The sequence below is a fragment of the Lepidochelys kempii genome, chromosome 3 (genome assembly GCF_965140285.1).
Source record: "Lepidochelys kempii isolate rLepKem1 chromosome 3, rLepKem1.hap1, whole genome shotgun sequence".
NCBI lineage: Eukaryota > Metazoa > Chordata > Testudines > Cheloniidae > Lepidochelys > Lepidochelys kempii.
In genome coordinates this window covers 146645673-146673049 of record NC_136382.1, presented here as the reverse complement: position 1 = coordinate 146673049, position 27377 = coordinate 146645673, and the positions used below count along the sequence as shown (strand labels likewise).

The window sequence follows — 27377 nt, the reverse complement described above, 5'->3', positions numbered from 1 at the left end:
TACCTTGATATAATGCGACCCGATATAACACGAATTCGGATATAACGCGGTAAAGCAGTGCCTTGGGGGGGTGGGGCTGCGTGCTCCGGTGGATCAAAGCAAGTTCGATATAACACGGTTTCACCCGTAACGCGGTAAGATTTTTTGGCTCCCAAGCACAGAGTTATATCGGGGTAGAGGTGTATTAGATACTGGGGTATCCAGCCTTTACAGTGAAGGCTGTCTTTTTGGTTTTACCTAAAACCCTAACTTGGCTATCAGTATTAGGCTTAGACGAAAAAGTTAGAGACAATCTTTACTCTGAAGAGATCCCAGTCTCTCTGTTTTAAAACCACTGTAAGCCTGAGAAGCAGTTAACCCATCTCCCTTTAGTCCTCTCTCTTTCCTGTCATTGTGGCGACTCATCCAGTTTTACAACTTCTAGTTCGCACACAAACAGCAGCATGATTCTACATCAGCAACTCCCCAGGGTGCTTAACAGATACCTTTACCTTCGGTAAAAAGAACAGGAGTACTTGAACTACAGCTTATGCTCAAAATAAAAGCTTATGCTCAAAGAAATTTGTTAGTCTCTAAGGTGCCACAAGTCCTCCTGTTCTTTTTGTGAATACAGACTAACACGGCTGCTACTCTGAAATCTGTCTTTACCTTTGGTGGAAACTTAACAGCCAGTGGGTTAGGTGGAAGAGTATTCCATTCCACATGGAGGCTGAGGGGCTGAACAAGCACAATTTCTTTCTCACCCTTATCCCACCAGAAGTTTCTCCCATTACAATTCATACCAAAGGAAAGCGCAAGTTAAATGTAATGCTCAACACTGGCTGAAATCCATTACAGTTCATGACGAAGAGTTCACACCAGGAGCCTGTAAGTCAACACTTCTTTTAGTTTGGCTTTCCCTTATTGGACAAGAGAAACAGGGTGATGCAGCAGAGAAGCCAGTGAGTTCATATGGAAGAGTTCCTTATCAGCCTCCTCCTCTCTCTCCTCCCAAAGAGGACTAGAGACACGGTTTAAGGGCAGAGTCTGGCAAAAGGCAAAGCAAACTCCAACCATGGCTATGAGCAGCTTTGCTAGGGAAATAGATGCAGTTCTTGATGCAGCTGAAGGGAAAAAACCTGAGGAGCTGCTGATCACGTACAAGGGGGTGCTATACCCTAGTGTGTTGTGTTGCGCTGAGACCTTCCAAGCATTGGACACCATGGAAGTTAGAAAAGATGATGTGTTCCTAGCTGCTTATCCTAAATGCGGTAAGTCTGGATTTTTTTGGTGCAAAATTGAAAGAAAAGTGCTTAGATGTCAAATATATGTGATCATTTTCTAAGAATGCAGAAAAGCACTGAAATTCAAATGCTACATGCAGTAGTAAATCCTCATTTGTCACAGGGAAACAGTGTGCTTGTGAGCCATGTGTTTTCCTCCTCCGTAATTTCAGATGTGTGTTTAATCTAGCAGCGATAGACATGCTGCTGGCTGTAATAACTTAAATACAAAGAATCATGCAAGATTATGGTGAGCTTAAATATACAAGTGTCAGGAAATTTTAAGCTTTTGATTCCTATAGTTGCTGTAATTCTGCCTTTTTGTGCCTATGTAGCATTATACCTTCATATATATGGTGAAGAGATGGGGGTCAGTCCACAGAATTCAGAGCCAGAACAGAATCTGAACTGCCCCGAAACTTTGTTAATAACACACTAATGGCAGGCTTAGAGCTGTACACCGGTATAAAGAGGCACGGACCCCATCACTAGTTTAGAACAGACACAGACAAGACAGTTCAGACACAGGTGGGGGAGGGTGCAGGAGCTCCCGTTTGGAGCTCAGGGTGGGGATGTGGGGGGGTGCAGGAGTCAGGGCATGGGGTGTGGGAGGGTGCAGGAGTCAGGGCAGAGGGCTGGGGTCATGAGGGTGTGAGGGAGGTGCAGGAGACAGGGAAGAGGGCTGGGGGTGTGGGCTGGGGTTGCTCCCAGCTCCCTGCCCTGAGCGGCTCACGGCAGGGGGCTGGAGGGGGTATGCCCCCTTCCATGCCCTTCCCCAAGGCCCCGCCCCCACCTCTTCTCTGCTTCCTCATGCCAGCAAACAGCTTATCAGCAGCAGGGAGAGAGAGTGAGTGGGGGAGGGGGAACGCAGCACACTGGGGGAAGAGGCGGGGGAGGGGGGAGCTGAGCTGCCAGCGAAGCCTGCCCTGCAGCAGCAGGACAGAACCCCGGGAGAAGGCAGCACCAAGCTTCTGCCCCCATAGGAGAGAGCGGGGAGCAGAGAAGAGCAGCCAGGGCCCCTTCCGAGCGTGGGCCCTTTAAATAGCCACTGGAGCCCCACCGCCGCGACCCCAGGGCTCCAGCAGCCAGGCTCTGGTGGAAATGTAAAGGGCCCAGGGCTCCAGCCGCTGCTGGGAGCCCCAGGCCCTTGAAATTGCCACCTGGGGAAGCTGGTCCACCCTGGTACAGCGCACGGGCTCTTGCCGGTACGCCGTACCGGGGCGTACCGGCTTACTTGCACCTCTGTATGTAGGGTTCTTATTCAGCCAGAATAACACAAATCAGGAAAATCCATGGCTACATTCTCTTAATGTAGCTTAACAGTCAACTGTAAAGAAACAGGAAAGGCATCCCTCATACCTCCAGAGCTCACTGTCCTGGTTTTCATTAGTAACACCCTGTCTCCGCTTCTTGTGAAAATAAATCAGCCCTTTCCTTTTTTATGAGTCTGAGCTTAACTAGGTTCCTGATTGCCCTTGCTGTGGGAGACACTCCCAGCTGGGATAACAAAACCCATGATGGGATTTAACCTCATGTTCCAACTTGCTGTCCTGCTTGGCAGAATCTCCCCCTCACACACCAGTAGGTTAAGGGTGCAATAGCACCACTTTTGGGGGATACATGTGTCAGGGTTTCCTCCCCACTCTGAACTCTGGGGTACAGACATGGGGACTCGCATGAAAGATCCCCTAAGCTTATTTCTACTAGCTTAGGTTAAAAACTCCCCAGGCACAAATTCTCCCTTGTACCTTGGATTTAAGTAACGTTGCCACCACCAAGTGATTTAACAAAGAACCAGGGAAAAGGACCACTTGGAGTTCCTCTTCCCCCAGCAATCCCCCCAAGCGCTTACACCCCTTTTCCTGGGGAGGCTTGAGAATAATATCCTAACCAATTGGTTACAAAATGATCAAAGACCCAAGCCCCTGGGTCTTGGAACAATGGAAAAATCTGTCAGGTTCTTAAAAGAAGGATTTTATTAAAAAAAAGAAAAAGAAAGGTAAAAATCATCTCTGTAAAATCAGTTTGGAAAATACTTTACAGGGTATTCAGATTCAAAACACAGATGATCTGGGCAAAACCTTAAAGTTACAGAAAACAGGAATAAACCTCCCTCTTAGCACAGGGAAAATTCACAAGAAAAACAAAAGATAAACTAATCCGCCTTGCTTGGTTTACCTCTACCGGTTGCAATATTGGAGGCTTGGATTGGGATGGGTTGGAGAAGATGGATTTCTGTCTAGCCCCTCTCAGTCCCAAGAGAGAACAACCACACAAAACAAAGAGCACAAAGAAAACCTTCCCCCCTCCCAAGATTTGAAAGTATCTCCTTTCCGCATTGGTCCTCTTGGTCAGGTGCCAACCAGGCTATCTGAGCTTCTTAATCCCTTCCAGGTAAGGAGGAATTCTAGGCTACCCGTAGCTGTATGGTTATGACAACATGCCATTCAATACCCTTATCGAAGCTGTTCTTAGCCCAAGACTGATGATTTTTTCAGAACACTTGGTAATATTTAGGCTGGTGTCTGTTTGGCCCAGATCCACAAAGGAATGTAGATGCACAAACTCCAGACTTAGGTACCAAAGTCCTAGCTTTAGGCACCATTCCAATTTACAAATCCCCAGTTCAGCTGCTGCCTATGCTATAGACAAACTAAATTTACTCACCACCTCCATTTTTGCTGTAAAAGTCTCCCAGACACCTATGTTTCTTCCTCTGGGCAAATACACTGATGCCTCTGGGAGGCACCCAGATGCCTACCTCACACCTAAGCCCATCATGATCCTCAAGCCAGAGGCAGATAGGCACTGTCCCAGCTATCTCATCTGTAGGGCCTGATCCATTAGGTGTCCTCAGAGGCAGCCTAATTGCACAAAATGACTTGGGGGGGAAGGGGACGGATTATGTTTTTCTAAAAGATATGTTCTAGGAATTCTTTGGGGGATGTTTATGGCCTGTGTTATACAGGAGATCAGACTAGATGATCACAATGATCCCTTCTGGCCTTGGAATCTATGAACCTTTAGCCTAGTGTTTAGGATACTCACCTGGGATGTGGAAGATTCCCAGATGAATTCCTCCTCTTCCTGATGAGAAGAAGGAACTTGAACTCGGCTCTCCCAGACTCATGATAGTACCCTTGCAGGGATCGTGTGATTGTTGGACAAAGGCATTCCTCTCCCAGTAATACTCTTTTTTTGCCACAGATAGTTACTCCTGAGCACAGCCCGTGCTCTACTCTTCCCTGCCAACCCAAAAGGAAGCATATGTGTAGTAACTGAGCTGACTGGGGAATAGAGAAAGAGCAGGTGGCAGTTTGAGGATGTTGCAGGGAAACCTTATCTTCACTTCTCTGTTCTTCAGTCTTGCAGCAAAGATCTCCTCCTCCTACATGAAGGAGATTCTGTGTAGCAACAAGATCTGAGTCACTGCACGGCAATAAAAGACCCACTGCACCAAGTCTCAGAGCCCAGGTCAATTGATTCAGGCTTACAGGACTTGGGACACGGAGCTAAAAATAGCAGTGTAGACATTTGTGCTTGGGCTGGAGCCTGGGCTCTGACACCTTCTTCCCCCACTGTGGGATTTCAAAGCCCAGGCTCCCCTGAACCCAGATGTCTACACTGCTATTTTTAGTACCACGAGCCTGACTCAGTTGACCCAGGCTGTGAGATTCAGTTGACCCAGGCTATTGGTGCCATGGGTTTTTTATTGCAGTGTAGGCATATCCTTACACTGTGTTCACAAGCTGTACATAGCAGAAGCAGCAGCCTTAAAGTGCTTACAAGGGTTGCCATTATATACACATAGGCAATGTAAATAAAGTACAGTTGTGCGGGGGATATATAACTTAACTTGTAATTGCCAAAGCACAGGATTTCATTCTCGCCCCCAATGTTGCATTAAAGAGACACACTCAATGTAAAAATCACACTTCTGTCTGAAAATTGTGTACCTACAACTGTTACAAGCTATATAATGGAACACCTACAAGTTATATGGAGGACTAGTATACTGACTCTTTAGAAAGTTATGCTAGATATTTAACAGGCTACAGTTCTGAAATTCCTGCTTGGCTCCTTCTAACAGTTATTTTATGTTTCAGGAACTAATTGGATTGAACACATTTTAAATGACTTGACATCCGCAGTTGTAAGGAAGGAGGTACCACGAATAAAGCATTTACAAATTCTTGAATTTGGAGTTCCAGAAAAATTTCAGGTCAGCATGGACTAATTCAGGAAGTTTATTTTTAGCATCTAGTTTTTTTTAAATGTCTATATTTTACAGTATCTCATATAAGTACAAAACACTTTACAGAGTGGGTATACACTTCCATATCAAGTAATTTGAAGTTAATTCTCTCAATTACTTTTTGTATGTGGGAACATGTTATAAAAGATTAAAACACGGGCAAACAAGTGTGATTTGAAATGAAATTGACTTTTGTGTACTAAAAGAACAGAAATTAATTTTAACTCTAATCTGGACCTCCTACTGCTGTATTAGAATTTCCAATCCTTAGTGTCAATTTTGAGTGCAATATTTTAAAAATCTTTTGAGAAGAAAAGGTTAATGAAGTCATTAGCTGATTATTTCTGATTTCTATCCATCCTAGTTTAAGGTGTGACTTTTCCAAAGTGAAGTCGAGCCTATGCCTAAGGGCTTGGCTACACTTGCAGATGCAGAGTGCTGGGAGTTAAACCGGCCTTTGGAGACCGCAGCAAGGAAAACGCTGCCGTGTGTTTACACAATCAGCTGCAAGCCCAGTGGTGTGGCCACATTAGTAGCTCTTGCAACGCCACCGAGAGCAGTGCATTGTGGTAGCTATCCCAATGTGTCAGTGGCTGCAGCGTGCTTTTCAAATGGAGGAGGGGGTGGAGTGGAGTGTGACAGTTGTGTTGTGTGTATGTCGGGGGAGAGACAGTGTGTTTTGGGGGGCAGTGTGTGTCAGCATGCTGTCCTGTAAGTTCAGATGGCAGCAGACCCCCCCACCCCCCACCTCTTTCTCACACACACGTGCCTGGGCAGCAGTGGCATTCCACAGTAATGGTTTGCTTTGTGTCCCGGAGAAGATAAACATGCCGGCTGTCAGAAATGGAGCTTTGAAAGGGGATATCCGCTTGCCTGCAGCCATTACAAGCTACATACCACACAGACTATGCTGACAGCTTGTGCCACACCCTCTCAAAGAAACTGCGGAACCACCTGATCAACATCCTCTACAGCAAACAGGGAAAGATTAAGAATGAGCTCTCAAAACTGGATACTCTCATAAAAAACCAACCTTCCAGAGTTCAAAACAATGAGAAGAGTGGCCACTTGACTTCAGGGGATTATGAGATGTTTCCGGAGGCGAATCCCCGTGCAGTAATGCAACACGTCTCTCAGCAAGCTTTATGCTTCTCGTGGAGGTGGATTGCCAGGAGCGCTCCAGCTGCAGAGTCCAGGCGCTCTAAGTGCCTTGCCAGTGTGGACACCCAGGGCCGTCCCTACCCATAAGCAACGTACGCAGCTGCTTAGGGCACCAGCAGATTTGGGGCACTAAATTTCCTGGTGACCTAAGCAGCTGCGTGCTGCTCCAGGCCCTGCTCCGCCTCTTCCCCATGGCCTCCTCCTCTGCTCCGCCTGGCTTCTTCCCACTCCTGCTCTGCCCCAGCCCCGCCCCCACTCCACCCCTTGTTATAAAACATGTTATAAAAGATTAAAACACGGGCAAACAAGTGTGATTTGAAATGAAATTGACTTTTGTGTACTTGTAAGCAGTGTCAGGATGGGCTCCACCCTGACATCTGGTGGTGAGGTGTGGCAAGTTGTGGAAAAGAACTTCAGGGGCCAATCTCATTTGCATAGGCACACCCACCACACCTAGAATGAGACCATAGCTGCCCAAATGGTCACTTTGGCTGCTGTGGGATCCCCAGTGTCTCTGTTATTGGGGCAGGAAGAATAAATTGTTATTACCCTGATTATGGGAACTGTGCTTGGAACTGTACGTGGCCTTTTGTTATGATGGAGGGATTCACCATCAACTAAGTAGCACTCGCTAGGCAAGGGTCATGGGTTCCAAAACTGTGTGAATGGAGAGAGGCTGGGGACAAGTATTAATACTTGGTGGCATGGGCCCCTTGGTGAGGGCTTTACATGCTGATTGCATTTCCTTCTCTCTCCACTGTGGAATATCAGAGCTAATTTTGATTTCATTAGAAGTCTAGTTATAGGCTGCTGAGCTCACTGTGGGCTGACAGTGCACCAGCACTGGGGCTCCCCTATTATAAGCTGAATTCACCTAAGAGCTGAAATCACTGAGTGTTGTGTTAAGTAGTGGGGGAGCCTGAAGATATATTGTGGAGCAGTTTGCACTGAGTGTTGTGTTAAGTAGTGGGGGAGCCTGAAGATATATTGTGGAGCAGTTTGCGGGACGGCTGGTGAAGCAGTTCGACGCGGAGCAGTGTTTGGATGGCAGGAGCTGCTTGTGGGCCGTGGAGCTGAGTGAAGGAGTTCGTGGGGCGGCTGGCGGAGCGGAGCGCAGCTGAGTGAAGGAGTTCGTGGGGCGGCTGGCGGAGCAGAGCGCAGCTGAGTGAAGGAGTTCGTGGGGCGGCTGGTGGAGCGGAGCGCAGCTGAGCGAAGGAGTTTGTGGGGCAGCTGGCGGAGTGGAGCGCTGCTATGGAGCTATGGGGCGGTCAGCTTCAGATCACGTAAGGTGCCTCTTACCCCCGTCCCATTTCCACCCAGGTTGGGAGGTAAAGCTCCGCAGATAAACTTTCGAACTCTGGGGCTGCCCTGACCAGGGACAGAGACTTTTAGGGCATTGGACTTTTGGGACTTTGGGTGATTTGGGGTTGCTGGACTCAAGAACCAAAGGGAAAAGGGCATGCCCCAATTTGCCTGGGGTGGGGTTGTGTTATGAATCCTGTTGGTGGTGTTTCCCCAACATAATGCCACATTGTTTCTCTCTGTTATTAAAAGACTTTTGCTACACTCAGACTATGTGCTTGCGAGAGGGGAAGTATTGCCTCTTGGAGGCGCCCAGCGGGGGTGGTATATATTTGTCCCAGGTCACTGGGTGGGGGCTCGAGCCGGTTTGCATTGTGTTATTGGAATGGATCCCCTAGATATTGAACCCGGCCCTTGTTGCTGCCAACTCTGACGGGCAGAAGGGTTACATTTTTGGGGGCTCGTCCGGGATGCTTGGGTCAGTACCCCTCGCAAGCACCTGTTGAGTGATCCACTACATTGGGAAACAATTTATATATTTTTTTTGTTTGTGCTTATATTTTGAGGAAATTACTGTTCGTATAATGGCTAATATGTCAGGTTTGTTGGGCCCTGGCTCAGCAGCTTCTAGCTCAGAGGCTGCAGCCTCGGCTGATGATTGGACAAAAGCTCTGGGGCAAATATTGGAAAAGGTTGTGCTGCCCCATGCTGAGTCAGACTCTTGTCGTAAGTTAAGATTATTTGCTGGGGAGGAGGAGTTTGAACCCTGGTTAGAGCATACCACTGAAATGCTGCAAGAGTGGGCCGTACCAGATGCAGAAAAGCGAAGATGCCTTATAGAGAGCCTTGGCGGCCCAGCATTAGATGTGATTCGCACCCTGAAGCTCATTGACCCTGGGGTCAGTGTGAAGGACTGCCTAGAGGCCCTTGAACACAACTTTGGGAGCGTAGAGGGCCCTGAAGACAGCTACTGTAAGTTCCTTAATTCCCGACAACAAAAGGGCGAGAAGGCTTCAGCCTACATACAGAGACTGGAGAGACTGCTTCAGAGAGCTGTCATGAGGGGAGCAGTGACTGCTGAGCAGATGGATCAGACCAGACTGGCTCAAATTGTAAGAGGAACTCAGTATCAGAACCCGATTCTACTTCATCTCCGGCTAAGAGAACGACGGGAACATCCCCCAAGTTACTCCCAGCTGATAAAAGAGGTCCGAGAGGAGGAAGAAAGGCAGGCTGCCAGTGAGTTTTGGGAAGCCCAAACATCGGAGCCAGCCAGCACAACACCACTGCAAACGGCCAGTGTACTGATGGTGAGCACCAGAGAGGAACTTGCCCAACAAATGCAGGTCCTGACGGAATGGATAGCTGAGCTGCAAAGTACCGTTGACCGAGTTAAGACTTCCAGGAATAAGAAGCCTCAAACTGTGGCGATTGAGAAGCCCGCACTTAGAGCCACCATCCCCCCCAGGCGAAGGGGGAAAGGTCAATTCTTCTGCTACCGATGTGGTCAGGATGGACACAGTGCTGCCAAGTGCCGTAATGAAGAAAACCCCTCCTTAGTGTATGGAAAGCTGAGGATCAGTTGGGAGAGATCCGGTAGCTGCCAGAGGGTCTGGGGACGGGGACCCCCCAGGTCTGCAGGATTTGAAGATTCCCCCAGAAAAGACTGTCCAGCTGGGATCCCTGCAGGACTGATAGGGCCTCGAGCAGAGGTCATGGTGAGGATCGAAGGGGTGGAGTGTAAAGCAGTGCTTGACACTGGATCTCAAGTGACTATTATATTTCAGTCATTCTACCAACAGATGCTTAGGCACCTGCCTATACAGCCACTGACTGGCCTTGGCCTGTGTGGCCTCAGCATGGATGAATACCCCTACCAAGGGTATGTCATAGTGCACCTGGAATTCCCAGAGGAGGTTGCTGGGGTGAGAGAAGAGGTAGACACAGCTGCCTTAATATGCCCTGACCCTAAAGGGACCTCTGATGTGTCTGTGCTGATAGGGACCAACTCCAGTCTCTTCAAGGTACTCGCGGATTACTGCAGAAGGCGGGCTGGGGACCAATACCTGAATACCCTGATGATCCATACGCTTTGTGCTGAAGCCTATAGGAAAATTGAGAGCGCTAAAAGGGACACATCTGAGCTACCGCTTGGGGCACTGAAGTACGCGGGCACAACCCCCTTAGTAGTGCCTGCAAGGACGGAGCAAGAAGTGCTTGTCATGAGTACCTGTCTGAAAGGCAGTAAAGGGACGTTAGCAATGATAGAGCAGCCGATGGGAGGAGAGCTCCCTGAAGGAGTGCTGGTCCCCAGTGGAGTCATAACCCTACCTGCTGAAGCCCAGGAAAGGGTGACTATACTGATTGCTAATGAAACGAGTCATGATATTTTTGTGAAGCAAGGACAAAAGATAGCAGACCTCTTTGAGCCTGAGTCGATTGTAAAACCCCAGTGTGAAACTCAAGTTCCGACAATAGACCCAGCAAAGTTTGACTTTGGAGATTCACCAGTGTCCGAGGACTGGAAAGATCGCCTGAGGAAGAAACTTTGTGAAAGATCCAAGGTGTTCTCACTGCATGAGTGGGATGTGGGATGTGCAAAAGGAGTAGAGCACAATATCAGACTACATGACTCTCGACCTTTCAGGGAGAGATCTAGGAAGATTGCTCTCTCTGAGATGGAAGATGTGCGACATCATCTTCAGGAGCTGGCTGCGAATGGCATCATTACAGAGTCCCGCAGCCCATACGCCTCACCCATTGTGGTAGTCCGCAAAAACAATGGGAAAATCCGGATGTGTATTGACTACCGCACCCTAAACAGCCGTACTGTGGTCGACCAGTACACTATGCCTCGAGTGCAAGACGCCTTAGACTGTTTGCTGGGAAGCCAGTGGTTCTCTGTGTTGGATCTTCGAAGTGGATACTACCAGATCCCTCTGGGAGAAGAAGATAAGGAGAAGACAGCCTTCATCTGCCCATTAGGGTTTTATCAGTTCGAACGCATGCCCCAAGGGATTTCTGGAGCACCTGCCACTTTTCAACGTCTCATGGAGAAAGTTGTGGGAGACATGAATTTACTGCAAGTGTTAGTTTATTTGGATGACCTGATTGTGTTTGGAAGAACCTTAGAGGAGCATGAAGAAAGACTTCTTAAAGTGCTTGATAGGTTGGAGGATTATGGTCTGAAGCTTTCAATTGACAAATGCCAGTTCTGCAGAACCTCAGTGAAGTATGTGGGTCACATTGTGTCCCAAGAAGGTGTGAGTACTGATCCTGATAAAATAGAAGCACTCACTACATGGCCACGTCCAAGTAACTACAGAGAACTCAAGACCTTCCTTGGATTTAGTGGCTACTACCGCAGATTTGTGAAAAACTATGCTACGATTGTAAAGCCTCTGAATGATCTTACCAGGGGACATCAGTCCAGCAAGAACAAATCTAAGTCCAAGAATAAGGGGAGGTCCCCAAAGCCTTCTGTGCAGAGACACAATGGCCCCTTTGCACCATTTGGGCCACGGTGGGATGAGAGATGTGAAAGGGCTTTTCGAGAAATCATTACTTGCCTAACTCATGCTCCAGTCCTAGTTTTTGCTGACCCAAGCAAACCATTTATCCTGCATACTGATGCCAGTTTGGAGGGTCTGGGAGCAGTCCTGTACCAGGAAGTGGAAGGCAAATGTAAACCTGTAGCCTTTGCCAGCCGAGGATTGTCTGATTGTGAAACTCGCTATCCCACCCACAAGCTGGAGTTTTTAGCCTTGAAATGGGCCATCACTGAGAAATTTCGAGACTACTTGTATGGTGCTCAGTTCCAGGTGTGGACAGACAACAATCCACTGACTTATGTGTTAACAAGTGCTAAGCTGGATGCTACAGGGCAGAGATGGGTGGCCGCCTTGGCTAGCTATGAGTTCAGCATTCAGTACCGATCAGGGAGAAGCAATGTAGATGCAGATGCATTGTCCAGGCGTCCGCAGGCTCCAGAAGTTGCTGTGATACCCACAGATGGAGTGAGAGCTATTTGCAGTGTGAGTCGCCGAGGGCCAGAGGCCCGTGAAGGCTTTCAGGGATGTGTTGCAGAAGCTTTGGGCCTGCCCCCTGAATGCATGCCTTCTGCTTCGGTGAACTATATTGCATTAGACCAATCTCCTTTGCCCATGCTCAATGCGGCTGACTGGCAAGAAGCCCAGCGGCAAGATATTGACATTCGTGATACACTACTTGCCAAAAGGGAGGGGCGAAGCCCAGCTGCGGTTGTCCCACCTAACCCGGAGGGTAAACTACTATTGAGAGAATGGACCAAACTAAAACTGATTCAGGGAGTGCTACACCGAATGACCACTGACCCTTTACAAAAACAACGAGCACAACTAGTACTGCCAAAAAAGTACAGAGCCCTGGCCATGAGGGCCCTGCATGATGACTTTGGGCATTTAGGGATGGAGAGGACCCTGGAACTTATTCGTAGTAGGTTCTATTGGCCCCGAATGGCTGAAGATGTTCGCAGGAAATGTGAGACTTGCGCTCGATGTGTTCAAAGGAAAACTCTGCCCACGAGGGCTGCATATCTCAAGAACATCACCAGCAACAAACCTTTGGAGTTGGTATGCATTGATTTCTTGTCTGTAGAGGTAGACAAGAGGAATGTTGGAAACATTCTAGTAGTGACTGACCATTTTACACGGTATGCACAAGCATATCCCACACGTGATCAGAGGGCCACCACCGTTGCTCGAGTATTGTGGGACAAATATTTCTCAGTCTATGGATTCCCGGCTCGGATACACTCTGATCAGGGGCGGGATTTTGAGAGTCACCTTCTGAAGGAGGTGCTGAAGATAGCAGGAATTAAAAAGTCTAGGACAACGCCTTATCACCCCCAAGGTGATCCTCAGCCAGAGAGGTTCAATCGAACCCTATTAGATATGTTGGGAACTTTGCGACCAGAGCAGAAGGCAACCTGGAGCCAGCATGTCGCATTTCTGGTGCATGCCTACAATGCCACAAAGAACGATGCTACGGGAGTCACTCCATATCTCTTGATGTTTGGGTGAGAACCAAGATTACCCATAGACTTGTGCTTTGGTGTATCAGAGGATGGAGATAGCTATGAAACTCATCAGCAATATGTATCCCGACTAAGAGAAAAGCTGCGGGATGCTTATCGCTTAGCTACCGCTGCGGCTCGGAAGAACGCAGACCGCAACAAACATCGATATGATGCTAGAGTGCGTTCGCAGGAGCTCCAGCCGGGGGACAGAGTCCTGCTGCGAAATTTGGGTATTGCTGGCAAACACAAGATAGCTGACAGATGGAAGGCAATACCTTACCTGGTGATGGAAAAGCTGGGAGATCTGCCGGTCTACAAGATCAAACCTGAAGACGGTCCAGGGCAAATAAAGACGGTGCATAGAAACCTTTTGCTCCCTGTGGGGGAATTGGTAAGCACCCCTTGTGAGATGGGCCATGGCAGGGCCGCCGGGCAGAACAGAGGTGCTAGACCAAAGCCGCCATCCAACACAGACAGTGGGCCCCCTGCAGCTAACTTACCCCTATTCTGCACATCTGAGAGTGAGTCTGAGGAGGAAGACACCACCCTGGTGTATCCTGGGATGGAGACAAGATTTCAGTCTCGATCAGCTGAACCAAACGAGAGTTTTCCCTCTTCCGCCCTAAACCCAATGGCGGAACTATTTAGGCCCCTTTCTGATACCCCGGTGCTGCTGATGAGACCCCCCTGTGATGACACACACAGGTTATTGGACAATGGGGACAGACAGGTAGAGGATGTCCTGGGCACCTTGGACCCTCCAGCGTTAGAACTAGGAGTGCAGGGGCCTACACCAGTAGCCGAGGGACCCTCCAGGGAAGCCTCTCCATCCGTCACTCAGGAGGATGTTCCCCCTACTTCGGCAACAGAGATTCTCAATAGACGAGACAGGGTGATAAGACCAGTGAAACGGTTAACTTATGATGCACCTGGGGTGACTAGTGAGGAGCCAATACATTTAGCACACAGGCTTGTGGAAGCTAAAGTGGACTTCCTGAGGCCCTTTGGAGGAAACCAATGAGTTGGTATAAAGGGAGTGTGATTTGTCGGGACGACAAAGTCTCGGCTGGTGGGAGGATGTAAGCAGTGTCTGGATGAGCTCCACCCTGACATCTGGTGGTGAGGTGTGGCAAGTTGTGGAAAAGAACTTCAGGGGCCGATCTCATTTGCATAGGCACACCCACCACACCTAGAATGAGACCATAGCTGCCCAAATGGTCACTTTGGCTGCTGTGGGATCCCCAGTGTCTCTGTTATTGGGGCAGGAAGAATAAATTGTTATTACCCTGATTATGGGAACTGTGCTTGGAACTGTACGTGGCCTTTTGTTATGATGGAGGGATTCACCATCAACTAAGTAGCACTCACTAGGCAAGGGTCATGGGTTCCAAAACTGTGTGAATGGAGAGAGGCTGGGGACAAGTATTAATACTTGGTGGTATGGGCCCCTTGGTGAGGGCCTTATATGCTGATTGCACGTCCTCCTCTCTCCACTGTGGAATATCAGAGCTAATTTTGATTTCATTAGAAGTCTAGTTATAGGCTGCTGAGCTCACTTTGGGCTGACAGTGCACCAGCACTGGGGCTCCCCTACTATAAGCTGAATTCACCTAAGAGCTGAAATCACTGAGTGTTGTGTTAAGTAGTGGGGGAGCCTGAAGATATATTGTGGAGCAGTTTGCGGGACGGCTGGTGAAGCAGTTCGACGCGGAGCAGTGTTTGGATGGCAGGAGCTGCTTGTGGGCCGTGGAGCTGAGTGAAGGAGTTCGTGGGGCGGCTGGCGGAGCGGAGCGCAGCTGAGTGAAGGAGTTCGTGGGGCGGCTGGCGGAGCGGAGTGCAGCTGAGCGAAGGAGTTCGTGGGGCGGCTGGTGGAGCGGAGCGCAGCTGAGCGAAGGAGTTTGTGGGGCAGCTGGCGGAGTGGAGCGCTGCTATGGAGCTATGGGGCGGTCAGCTTCAGATCACGTAAGGTGCCTCTTACCCCCGTCCCATTTCCACCCAGGTTGGGAGGTAAAGCTCCGCAGATAAACTTTCGAACTCTGGGGCTGCCCTGACCAGGGACAGAGACTTTTGGGGCATTGGACTTTTGGGACTTTGGGTGATTTGGGGTTGCTGGACTCAAGAACCAAAGGGAAAAGGGCATGCCCCAATTTGCCTGGGGTGGGGTTGTGTTATGAATCCTGTTGGTGGTGTTTCCCCAACATAATGCCACATTGTTTCTCTCTGTTATTAAAAGACTTTTGCTACACTCAGACTATGTGCTTGCGAGAGGGGAAGTATTGCCTCTTGGAGGCGCCCAGCGGGGGTGGTATATATTTGTCCCAGGTCACTGGGTGGGGGCTCGAGCCGGTTTGCATTGTGTTATTGGAATGGAACCCCTAGATATTGAACCCGGCCCTTGTTGCTGCCAACTCTGACGGGCAGAAGGGTTACATTTTTGGGGGCTCGTCCGGGATGCTTGGGTCAGTACCCCTCGCAAGCACCTGTTGAGTGATCCACTACATTGGGAAACAATTTATATATTTTTTTTGTTTGTGCTTATATTTTGAGGAAATTACTGTTCGTATAATGGCTAATATGTCAGGTTTGTTGGGCCCTGGCTCAGCAGCTTCTAGCTCAGAGGCTGCAGCCTCAGCTGATGATTGGACAAAAGCTCTGGGGCAAATATTGGAAAAGGTTGTGCTGCCCCATGCTGAGTCAGACTCTTGTCGTAAGTTAAGATTATTTGCTGGGGAGGAGGAGTTTGAACCCTGGTTAGAGCATACCACTGAAATGCTAAAAGAACAGAAATTAATTTTAACTCTAATCTGGACCTCCTACTGCTGTATTAGAATTTCCAATCCTTGGTGTCAATTTTGAGTGCAATATTTTAAAAATCTTTTGAGAAGAAAAGGTTAATGAAGTCATTAGCTGATTATTTCTGATTTCTATCCATCCTAGTTTAAGGTGTGACTTTTCCAAAGTGAAGTCGAGCCTATGCCTAAGGGCTTGGCTACACTTGCAGATGCAGAGTGCTGGGAGTTAAACCGGCCTTTGGAGACCGCAGCAAGGAAAACGCTGCCGTGTGTTTACACAATCAGCTGCAAGCCCAGTGGTGTGGCCACATTAGTAGCTCTTGCAACGCCACCGAGAGCAGTGCATTGTGGTAGCTATCCCAATGTGTAAGTGGCTGCAGCGTGCTTTTCAAATGGAGGAGGGGGTGGAGTGGAGTGTGACAGTTGTGTTGTGTGTATGTCGGGGGAGAGACAGTGTGTTTTCGGGGGCAGTGTGTGTCAGCATGCTGTCCTGTAAGTTCAGATGGCAGCAGACCCCCCCACCCCCCACTCACACACACGTGCCTGGGCAGCAGTGGCATTCCACAGTAATGGTTTGCTTTGTGTCCCGGAGAAGATAAACATGCCGGCTGTCAGAAATGGAGCTTTGAAAGGGGATATCCGCTTGCCTGCAGCCATTACAAGCTACATACCACACAGACTATGCTGACAGCTTGTGCCACACCCTCTCAAAGAAACTGCGGAACCACCTGATCAACATCCTCTACAGCAAACAGGGAAAGATTAAGAATGAGCTCTCAAAACTGGATACTCTCATAAAAAACCAACCTTCCAGAGTTCAAAACAATGAGAAGAGTGGCCACTTGACTTCAGGGGATTATGAGATGTTTCCGGAGGCCAATCCCCGTGCAGTAATGCAACACGTCTCTCAGCAAGCTTTATGCTTCTCGTGGAGGTGGATTGCCAGGAGCGCTCCAGCTGCAGAGTCCAGGCGCTCTAAGTGCCTTCCCAGTGTGGACACCCAGGGCCGTCCCTACCCATAAGCAACGTACGCAGCTGCTTAGGGCACCAGCAGATTTGGGGCACTAAATTTCCTGGTGACCTAAGCATCTGCGTGCTGCTCCAGGCCCTGCTCCGCCTCTTCTCCATGACCTCCTCCTCTGCTCCGCCTGGCTTCTTCCCACTCCTGCTCTGCCCCAGCCCCGCCCCCACTCCACCCCTTCCCCAAAGCCCCTGCCCCTGCTCCACCCCAGCCCCGTCCCCACTCCCCTGAGGACTGCAAGGAGTTGGGCCCGCACTTACCAGCGGCAATAAGTAGAGCGACCTGGCCACAGCCTGCTCCGCTCCGCTGCCTCCCAGCCACACTGCCGGTGAGTGCTGCGGGGCTGTTCCCCCCCCGGGCCCCAAGGCTGGGAGCCCAGGGAGCAGAGCAGAGTGGGCTGGGGCAGGGTCACTCCACTTCCCGCCACCCCATAAGTGTGGGGTCGGGCCTGACTGCCCTGTACTCACCGGGTGGCAGGAAGTGGAGTGATCCGACCCCAGCCTGCTCTGCTCCGCCGGTGAGGGCTGGTGGGTAGTTTCTCCCTGCAGAGGCCTGGGGCCCTACACAGCCCCCCCATGGGGGTGAGGGGGACCTGCGTAGGGCACCAAAATGGCTAGGGATGGCCCTGTGGACACCTCAGAAGTTAGGATGCCTGGGGCCAATATAATGCACTCTAACTTGCAAGTGTAGCCAAGCCCTACGTCTTTGCAAGGTCAGGGGAATGTGTGACTCTAACAGTGTATATGGCTGTGTGTGTGTCTATATGTTATAATTGCAAACGATGAGTAGTAACACCTGATGGACTGTTACTTTTCTTTATGTGGTTTTATAAGTAATGCACAAGATTGGGAGACAGAGTTAGGAGACCTGTGTCTGGCTTCAGGCGAGACATTTCATCTCTCCTCTTCAGTTGCCTCATTTGTAAAACAGAGATATTATTTATTTTTGTCACAGAGGTGCTGTGAGACTTAATTAATTACCGTTTGAAACTATTTAGGAACCTCAGTTAAGAGATCATATGGACTGACAGCAATGGAGCAAAACCTGGGTAAAATCTGAGACAGTGTTGCAGGACTAAGGGTACGTCTATGCTGGCAGAGTTACTGTGCCGGCAGTTTCAGCGCCGCTTAGAGAGCATTGACGAGAAACTGCTGTTGTGTGTTCACACCGTCAGCTGCTTGCGTAACAGTGTGTTCACACTTGTGGTACTTGCAGTGGTATTCGGAGTGGTGCACTCTGGGCAGCTATCCCACAGAGCATCTCTTCTTCTACTAAGAGTTGTGGGAAGGCGGAGGGGGTCGCGGGGCATCCTGGGTCCTCTCCCAATGCCCTGTGATGCATTGCTTCGCATCCCAGCAATCCCTGTGCTTCTGTCTGCATTTGGCGCCATCTTTCAAAGGTTTGTGTACTGCGTGCCCTGCCTCTTCGGTCTGCAGGAATGGATCCCGCACTGTTGACCAATATGCTGCTCGCTCTGACCAACACGTCATGAGCGGCAGTGGAGTTATTCCTTAAACTACAAAGGCAAGAGGAGTCTGACATTGATCTCACCACGCGTAGTAACCATGACACGAGATTGCTTGTGGCATTCACGGAGGTGCTGACCACAGTGGAATGCTGCTTTTGGGCTCGGGAAACAAGCACTGAGGGGTGGGATCATCCTGCACGTTTCAGATGATGAGCAGTGGCTGCAGAACTTTCGGTTGAGGAAAGCCACATTCTTGGGACTGTGTGATGAACTCACACCAGCCCTGTGGTGCAAGGATACAAGAATGAGCGCTGCCCTGCTGTTGGAGAAGCGCGTGGCGAGTGCACTGTGTAAGTCGGCTATTCCAGACTGCTACCAATTGGTCACTAACCAGTTCAGAGTTGGAAAGTCAACAGTTGGACTCAGGTTGACAGAAGTGTGCAGGGCCATTAACCACATCCTGCTCCACAAGACTGTGACTCTGGGCAACATGCATAACATTGTGGATGGCTTTGCACAAATGGACTTCCCTAACTGCGGAGGGGCGACAGATGGCACGCATATTCCAATTCTGGCACAAGACCAACTAGCCACTGAGTACATTTATCGGAAGGGGTATTTCTCTATGGTTCTTCAGGTGCTTGTGGATCACTGTGGGTGTTTCACGGACGTTAACGCATGACATATACACCTTTCGGAACACTGGCCTATTCAGGAAGCTGCAAGCAGGGACTTTATCCCCAGACCAGAAGATCACCGTAGGGGAAGTCAAAATGCCCACTGTGATCCTGGGAGACCCCGCCTACCCCTTAATGCTGTGGCCTATGAAGCCATACATGGGACACCTGGACAGCAGCAAGGAGCGGTTCAACAACAGGCTGAGCAAGTGCAGAATGACTGTTAAGTATGCTTTTGGCCATTTAAAGGCCCGCTGGCGCTGCCTCTATGGGAGGCTGTACCTGGCCGATGACAATATTCCTATGCTTATAGCTGCGTGCTGTACACGCTATAGTATTTGTGAAGGGAAGGGTGAAAGCTTGACACAGGGCTGGACCACTAAGGCTCAGTGCCTGGAGGCTGAATTTGAACAGTCAGAGACCAGGGCTATTAGAGGGGCGCAGCATGGGTCCATAGGATCAGGGATGCCTTGAGGGAGCAATTTGAAGCTGAAAGCCACTAAGATTTGTTGCTATGCTCAGGAGTGCAGTTCTTGTAATGCCAGGAGGTGATTGTGATTGGTGCAGACGATGCACTATGAAAGTGTAAGGAAACTGCCTGTTCCTTTGTGGGGCTCTCTTTGCTTTCAATTAATGGAATAAAGATTGCTTTCACACCAAAACAATTATCTTATTAAAAAACAACCGGAGGAGAGAGACAAAAAAACACATCAGCACTGTGGGGGCTGGGGGAAGGGAGGGTCCCAGGATTGTTAAAGATTTGGGTATGTCCAGGTATCATATCCAACCTTCTCCTTTGGAGTACAGTGCAGCGGGTACTGTACTTCAGTAGGGCTAAACTGCAGAGGGACGAGTGTTGAGTGCAGTAAAACCACCTTGTAAAGTAAAGTAAAACACGCAAGCCTGTGCCTAATACAGTAAGAAAGTGATTACAGATGAAATCTCACTCTCAGAGATGTTCCAGTAAGCTTCTTTTACAGACTAGTCTCTTTCTAGTCTGGATCCAGCAATCACTCACCCCTGCTATTGTTACCTTCCTTTGCTCCAGTTTCTTTCAGGTATCCTTTGGGGGTGGAGGGCTATCTCTTGAGCCAGCTGAAGACAAAATGGAGGGGTTGAAATAGACTTTCTCTTGTGGGTGGACACCCCCTCCCCGATATAGAAACCAGCTACAAAATGGAGTTTTGGAGTCACATGGGCAAGTCACATGTCCATGCATGACTCAGAGCTTACAGGTGGCAGCCATTGTTCACATGCTACCTTCAACGTCCTCAGGTAGACTTCTTATGTGGATTGAAGTCTTCCAAGAACCATTGTCTGTTAAGTGTTTCTTGACTGGGCACTTAACTTGCAAATTCCTTTCTAAAGAAGCTGACCAAATGTCTTACTAAGGCGACTTACAATCAAACAAGTACACAGCCAACATTCATAACTTCGAGAACAAAAACGATACATGCATACAAATAGGATGAATATATTCAGTAGATCATAATCTTTGCAGAGATATGTTATATGGCCTATTTAGCATAAAACATGTTCTAGTTATGTCATATTTACTTTCATAAGCATATTTCCATAAAACATTATGGGGTGCAATGTCACATACACATATTATAAATTGTCAACATATTCGAGGTAGATATGTTGTGATTCCTTTTTTTTCACATATACTTTTTGTTTTGATTTAGAAAATAAAAAGTTTACCTTCGCCACGTCTTTTTATCACATATCTCCATTGTGATAATATTCCCAAGGCTGTTTTGGGGAGTAACGCAAAGGTAAGTGAGCATTTTAATATTTGATATTATTCACTTTCCAAGCAACTCCCAGTTTTCCTCTGGCAAAAGTTCTCTACAGGATTGCCTGGAAAACAGGAATTCAGTTTCACAAAAAAATTCAAGGTTACAGCATTTGGTTTTGTTCGGCATTGGGATGTAACCAAGAACGGTGGAATTTTTTTTGTGAAAAAACAAATTGAGGAGAGCAAGGACTTGAACCTGGGTCTCTGATGTTCCAAGTTAATGCCGTAACTGTTGGGACTTTGGCTATTCTGGGATGTGTGTGTGTATGCTTCTCTCTCCCTCCCATTTTAACCAGAAATGAATAAATTTCTGGGAAAACTTTTGGCCAGTCAGCATTTTCTGGTGAAAAAACATTTCACTGAAAAAGTCCTGACCAACTCTAGTTCTCTACTTCGCTTTTTCAGATCCCATAATCTGACATCTTTCACTATAAAAGTGGAATTCAGTTTTTACTGGTGGTTGTTTGTAATTCACACAAAGGTCAAATCTTAGATCCCAGCCCTGCAAGGTGAGCTGTATAGGATAGCCCTTATTGCTCCATGGAACCCCCATGAAGTCATAGGGGCTCCAAACAGGTGTAAGGTCTCTCCACACAAATCAATTTGCAGGATTGGGGCCTCACTTTCCAAATTTCAGTTCCTGTAAGAGCTGATACGTTTTTAATGCAGGACCCTTGAGATCAAAGGTTACCTTAAAATACCAAAGACTCATGTGCCTTTGCTGTTTTAAAAGGTACTGGTGTTACTTCGAAATCCAAAAGATGCAGCTGTATCCTATTACCACTTCTACAACAAAAATCCTGGGCTTCCAAATGTCAGCTCCTGGGATGAGTTCTTTCAGAAGTTCATGAGTGGAGAAGGTACAGTTATTAGATCTTTGCTATGTTTCTTAGTGGCGTTTATAAACACTCTAGTACAGTGTTCTCAACTCTTCTTTGGTCTGCAGTCCAAAAAGGGAGTCTGTGATCATCATGTAAAAACTAATCCCAAATGGATTCAAACTAATGATCTGGGTTGGGGAGGGCAGGGGAGCTGGTGCTAAGGAGTCAAAGGTGCTTCACTCTTCTTCAACCCTGAGCAGTGCTCAGCACTCGGAGCATTGCTGTGGAGATATTCAAATGGTCAGGATGGTGCAGTATACAGGGATTCCACTTCATCCCCAGCACACAAAGGGTAAACTCCAGCTTTCCTTTTCTTTCTGGCAGGCATTATCCTTCTTCTGATTTCACATCTTAACAACTAGATTTATGAGTGAGTTTCTCCCCCTTTGTTCTCAGCTACTTTTTTCTCTTGCTTTCATTTGCATCTCAGAGCAGGGGTACACATTTTAGAGCAATTCAAAATAAAGGTTTGGGATAAAATTTTTAAAAATGCCATAGTGACTTAGGAGCCTAACCCTCATTGACTTTCAGTGAGACTTAATCACCTAAAGGCCATATTTTTAAAGGCATATAAGTGCCTAAACATGCAGATAGATGCCTAGCGAGATTTCAAAAAGCACCTAGGTACCTAATTCCCATAGACTTCAAGCACTTTTGAAAATTCCACCTGGCACCTATCTGCCCATTATATCGAAATCACTTTTGAAAATGGGATTCAGGTTTTCTAAATCTCTTGGGCACTTTTGAAAATTTGGCTCTTTATTTATAATTGAGCAGAGGTTTGACCTACAACTGAAATAGATAAACCCCTTTCTGTAAACTGAAGAACTCAGTATTAGTCTCACTATCATCTGTTGACAAAGAGCACTATTATGCTGGAAAGAAGAGTATTCCAAAGAGCGTTCATGCTGTCAAAGCAATGGGAGCAGACATGAGTTACAGATTTCCTGTCATGTCAAGAAGCTTCATAGCAATCGGGCTCAAACAGACTCAAGGAAAACGACAGTGAGAGCCACCCAGCATTTCAAGTGAAGTTCTCTTGTAAAGGGGAAAAAGAGACTGTAAAAATGGCATAGTGGATTTTGTACACATCTCTTTATTACTTCCAGATCAGAAGTGCTAGGCTTACAAACAAACAATGTTTTATGTAACTGCCAGCTCCTCAAATTCCATCTGGGATTTGTGAATCAAGTTGGGCTCTTTCCTTCTTCAACACCGCTGCCAGTGATAAGGACTCTGCAGGCCAAACTGCACTCTTAGTAACATCTGTACAACCCCACTGGCCTGTCATGCCAATTTAGCAAGCTATTTTGAAGATGATGTTGCACAAAATGGAATAGATTCCAGCTTGTACTCTCCTAACTGTGCTGATTTGGCAGAGTTTAATGCTTTTCACTCCTTTTAAGATGCATTTTATTTCCTAAAGTAAGCAGAGAGGGCACTGTATATACTTAGGAAAACAGACCTGTTTAGTAAGAAGGTGCCTTGTTTTACATACTCATTTTGCAGAGAACAGCACTTTAACAAAATATCAAGCCAAACCCTCTGTCATACTAGCTACTCTGACACTGAGGTGCATTTCAGGGATTTTGAGAAGTTGCTGACAGTATAATTCAGTGTCTATGTACGATATAAGCAAAGTCTCTTTATTTCACCCCTTTTTTTGTGCAGTTCTGTCAGGAAAGAGACCAGAATTCAGCTGGATCTGTCCGGCTGAGAAATCCCCTGATGTAGGAGAGCTTTCCATGGATGCAAAGCTGGCATTCTTGATTCTTGTACTATTCTGCCGCTATAACTGGCACAGGGGTGGTGTCAAGAGACTAATCTTAATTGGTGAATAGTTCCTTGGGGACTTTGCCACATACCATAGGTTAGAGTAGCCTCTAGGCTGCTTGAAGTTACCGTGGAGCCAGGTCTGAGCTGGGCAGAGAATCAGGGAACCGTAACCATAAACTGCCTTACAGCCCCTGAAGCAAATGGAGGAAATTTAATATAGCAAAGAGTCTGTGCCATATTCTAGTAAACAATTATTGGAAAATAATGTATACTGGTAGAAACTAATTGTTTATATTTTGTAAGGGCCTATCCCTGCAAGCACTTATGCATGTGAGTAAAATTTACTCACATTAATAATCCCACTAAAGTAAAGGAAATTATTCGTATGGTGAGTGTTTGCAGGACCTTAAATCTGTGTTGTTGGGGTTATTTTTTTTTAACTTTGCCATTTCATAAGTGCAATGTTAGCCTGGTTATGTGATAGATTGAATATACACACATGGCTGTGTTACTGATTACTACAAAATGTATTCAAGAATTAATTTGTTGTAAACAGATTTTTTTTTAAACTTGTCATGTAGAAACGGTATAGCTTGATTATGTAAAAATAGTTGGAAGAAGAAAGTGAAAAGTCAAGTCTGGAGTGAATGACTTCCAAAATAACATCTGTCCCCTCCTCCCCCCAAAGAAAAAGAAAAAGGAAAAAAAAAGAACTAAGAACAGAGTACTGAAGGATTAGACGATCTAAGCTCTCCAGGACTCTATGTTGAAGTTAACCTATACATTTCATCTTGGGGCAATTTAAATATTACTTTAAATTATCTTCTGTTTTTGACCTGTCTGCCTTAACTTCATTTTAGTCTGCTGGAGCTCATATTTTGACTATGCTCTTGCCTGGAACAAACACATGGATAAAGAGAATATCATGATCATCACCTATGAAGAAATGAAAGAGGTAAATATGTGTAGAAAGTTAAAAATGGAAAAGACTTATTAGGTCTTGTACTCAGTTCTGATACAGAATTGCTCCCTTCAGTATATTCTCAAGCATCTTGTCCCATCCAGTTTTCATTTTGTCCCAGGCAAAACCTTATTGTGCAGAGAACAGGTATATGATGTTGCAGCCTGTTTTCCCACTGGCTACTAGCCCTTCTATCTTTAGCCCAGCTCCCTCCTCAAGCACGACAGCCTTGATCCTGCAACATTAAGCACGTGCATGAGAGTGGTCCCATTGACTTCAGTGAGACTGTTCACGTGCTTAAAGTTAAGCATGTCCATGTTAGCAGTTTGAGGATCTTAAACTGTAAATTCTCTGGGTTAGGTAATGCCAATGCTTATATAGAACAATACTAATTGATGTGGCTAGATAAATGTTATCAGTAGTAATTAATACTAAAATAAAGAGATCCATGCAGAAGATTGAGAGCATTCACTTAACACATTGCCATTTGGGAAGGGAGGCACATTCCAAAATCTTATCAAAAGTAACCATCATTCCTGCAACTTCCTGCTGCTGAACTGAATATATTTCTCTAATGTTCTGCCCTTTGTATGGATGAGAATATTATCAACTACATTCATTTGACAAGATAGAGGGAAAATGTCTGGCATGTTTGCTTTAACTTATACATAACTCTATCGCATTTTTGTTTTTCAGAACTTACCTCAAGGAGTGAAACAAATAGCTGAATTTTTGGGGTTCTCTCTGCCTGAGGAGAAGATTCAGTCTATTGCAGAGAATGCCGCCTTTGAATCAATGAGCAATAAATCCCAAGAAACACATGGAAAATTTGGTCCCATCCTTTTCAGAAAAGGTACATTTATACAGAGCGATGATAGGCCTAGAGTTTAGAACAGGTATCCAAATTGGTCATGGGAGCTAATTAACATTTAAAAGGCTTGATAAGATGCATGACTGTTGTGACCATTTCAGGAGGTCCCAAATGCAGAACTAATGCATTTAATTCATAGCTGATAATGAATTTTCTTCTCCTGAAAAAGGACATCCCTAGCTAGATGATCACTCAGGCACTGAATGCTGTTCTTTCAAAATATGAGCTCTGTGGAAAATACCTTGGTTGTAAAAGGTGCATGCATATATACCTGTAAAATTTAGTGCAAAGGGTTTTCTTTAACCTAAAATTTTAAGAACACCATCCACATTGAAGCCTCATATTGATTTGAAATGTGGCAATAAGTTCAGTCATTCCAACTGTTTGTGTCAGCATTTCATTGTTATCTACCGCTACCTGACAGGTGATCTTATACTTCCAGGAATATTTATGAGTTTATTTCATTGTTCTTTTGCAGGTACTGTTGGAGATTGGAAGAATCTGTTCACTGAAGCTCAAAGCCAAGAAATGGATGCCAAATTTGAAGAATGTTTAGCAGGAACGAAACTGGGAGCCAGGCTAAAATATGATAAATACTGCAAATATTAAATCCTTGAATATCAGAATGACATTAGCATTTACTCAGAAACATCATCTATTTTACTACCTTTTGTTTGAGAACGTAGAGATTAAAATAATTAGCCTTTCACGCAAGAATTTTCACACAAAAAACAACCAAACCCAAGACACAGTAAATAAGGCTAGTGGTCCAAATACTGCCCATCTGTGACTTATTTAGGCTTAGAATCTCCTGTGCATAGTGGCACATGAGGCAACCCACTTTTCCTACTGCTGCCTGTCCAGAACAAGATGTTTGACTCAATTGTAAATTGTCTCCATGATGGCAACAACTTTTGCAATTGTCTTGCAATAGGCCATTTTTTATCCTTCATGCCTTCTCTTCCCTCCGGGTGGAATCCAATAGAATGCTACGACTACACTATGCAGCTTTTAGCAACACGGCTGTGCCGCTATAGCCATGCTGCTAAAAGCCGCGCAATGTAGCTGCTGTTTGTCGTCAGGAGAGAGCTCTCCTGCCGACAAAAAAATTCCATCCACAACAAGAAGCAGCAGTTTTGTCGGTAGGTTCACACCGGCACTTTTCATTGGTAAAACTTTTGTCGTTCGGGGTGGCGGTTTTTGTCGTTCAGGGGTGTTAAAAAAAAGTTTTGCCAACGAAGTCCCAGTGTAGACACAGCTAAGATATACCTCGTGCTTCTGCCTTGAGGTAACCTGATGACATGGCCAAAGCACCGTAGTCATCTCTGTCTGAGTCCATAGTCTGTTGACTCGTGCCATGCAACACTTACATTGGAGAGATCGTGTAACCAATGAGTTTCCAAAATTCTTCTCAAACAAAGCTGGTGAAATGCATTCCTCTTTCTGTTTGTGTACTTCCAACATCTGCCACATTTCTGGCACATACAGTAGTGTCGAAGGATAATAGCATTGTACAATCTCATTTCAGCGTGTAGATGTATCTTCTTACTTTTCCAGGTTTGACAAATGAGAAAATTATCTACTTGCTTTGCCAAAATCTTTTCTTCACTTCTTTAGTAAGCTAGCCATTATAAGATATTGGACTTACAAGATAAACAGTCATCAACTCTTTTGTATTTTTCTCCATCAGTTGTACATCTGTCATTGTTGACTGTATTCTCTCCTTTCTACATAATCTTGGACTTCTGCATACAGATACCAAGTCCCACTTGAGGCCGTGTCTGCTTTTATGCTCATAACAATTCTTTTCATTCCATCCATGTTGGTATCCGGTCTGACTGTCATCTGCTAAATCTAGGTAAATTCTCCAGCTTATCTCTTGCCCAAAGAACATCAGTATCCTCAGCAACAACCATCACTCTTCTCTTCACGAAAAGGAAGTGCAGAAGAAAAGTGGGGATAGTATGCAGCCTTGCATTACATCAATAATAATCTTAAACCATTTCATTTCTTTGCTAATTTGATAAAAACTTTGTAGGCTAAATCTGCAGATGGCACCAGGACAGACAGTAATCTATTCTGGAACGTCTCAG

The 27377-nt window shown here is 46.6% G+C and overlaps 1 protein-coding gene across 1 annotated transcript; it reads left to right on the top strand.

Annotated features, from left to right (window-relative positions):
* The first annotated feature begins 927 nt into the window (after nt 1-927).
* On the top strand, nt 928-26343 carry LOC140909334 (sulfotransferase 6B1). Its single transcript, XM_073338393.2, has 7 exons — nt 928-1250; nt 5369-5484; nt 20683-20772; nt 21529-21655; nt 24313-24407; nt 25110-25266; nt 25763-26343. Exons 1-7 carry the CDS (start codon nt 1055-1057, stop codon nt 25891-25893), a joined length of 912 nt encoding a protein of 303 aa, XP_073194494.2. The 5' UTR covers nt 928-1054; the 3' UTR covers nt 25894-26343.
* The last annotated feature ends 1034 nt before the right edge of the window (nt 26344-27377 follow it).

What these genes read in the sequence shown, in the direction of transcription:
- LOC140909334 (XM_073338393.2), top strand. Translation starts at nt 1,055, where the DNA reads ATGGCTATGAGCAGCTTTGCTAGGGAAATAGATGCAGTTCTTGATGCA. An exon ending in AGCTGCTTATCCTAAATGCG is followed by an intron (nt 1,251 to 5,368) that starts GTAAGTCTGGAT and finishes TTTATGTTTCAG; the next exon opens with GAACTAATTGGATTGAACAC. An exon ending in CCTATGAAGAAATGAAAGAG is followed by an intron (nt 24,408 to 25,109) that starts GTAAATATGTGT and finishes TTTGTTTTTCAG; the next exon opens with AACTTACCTCAAGGAGTGAA.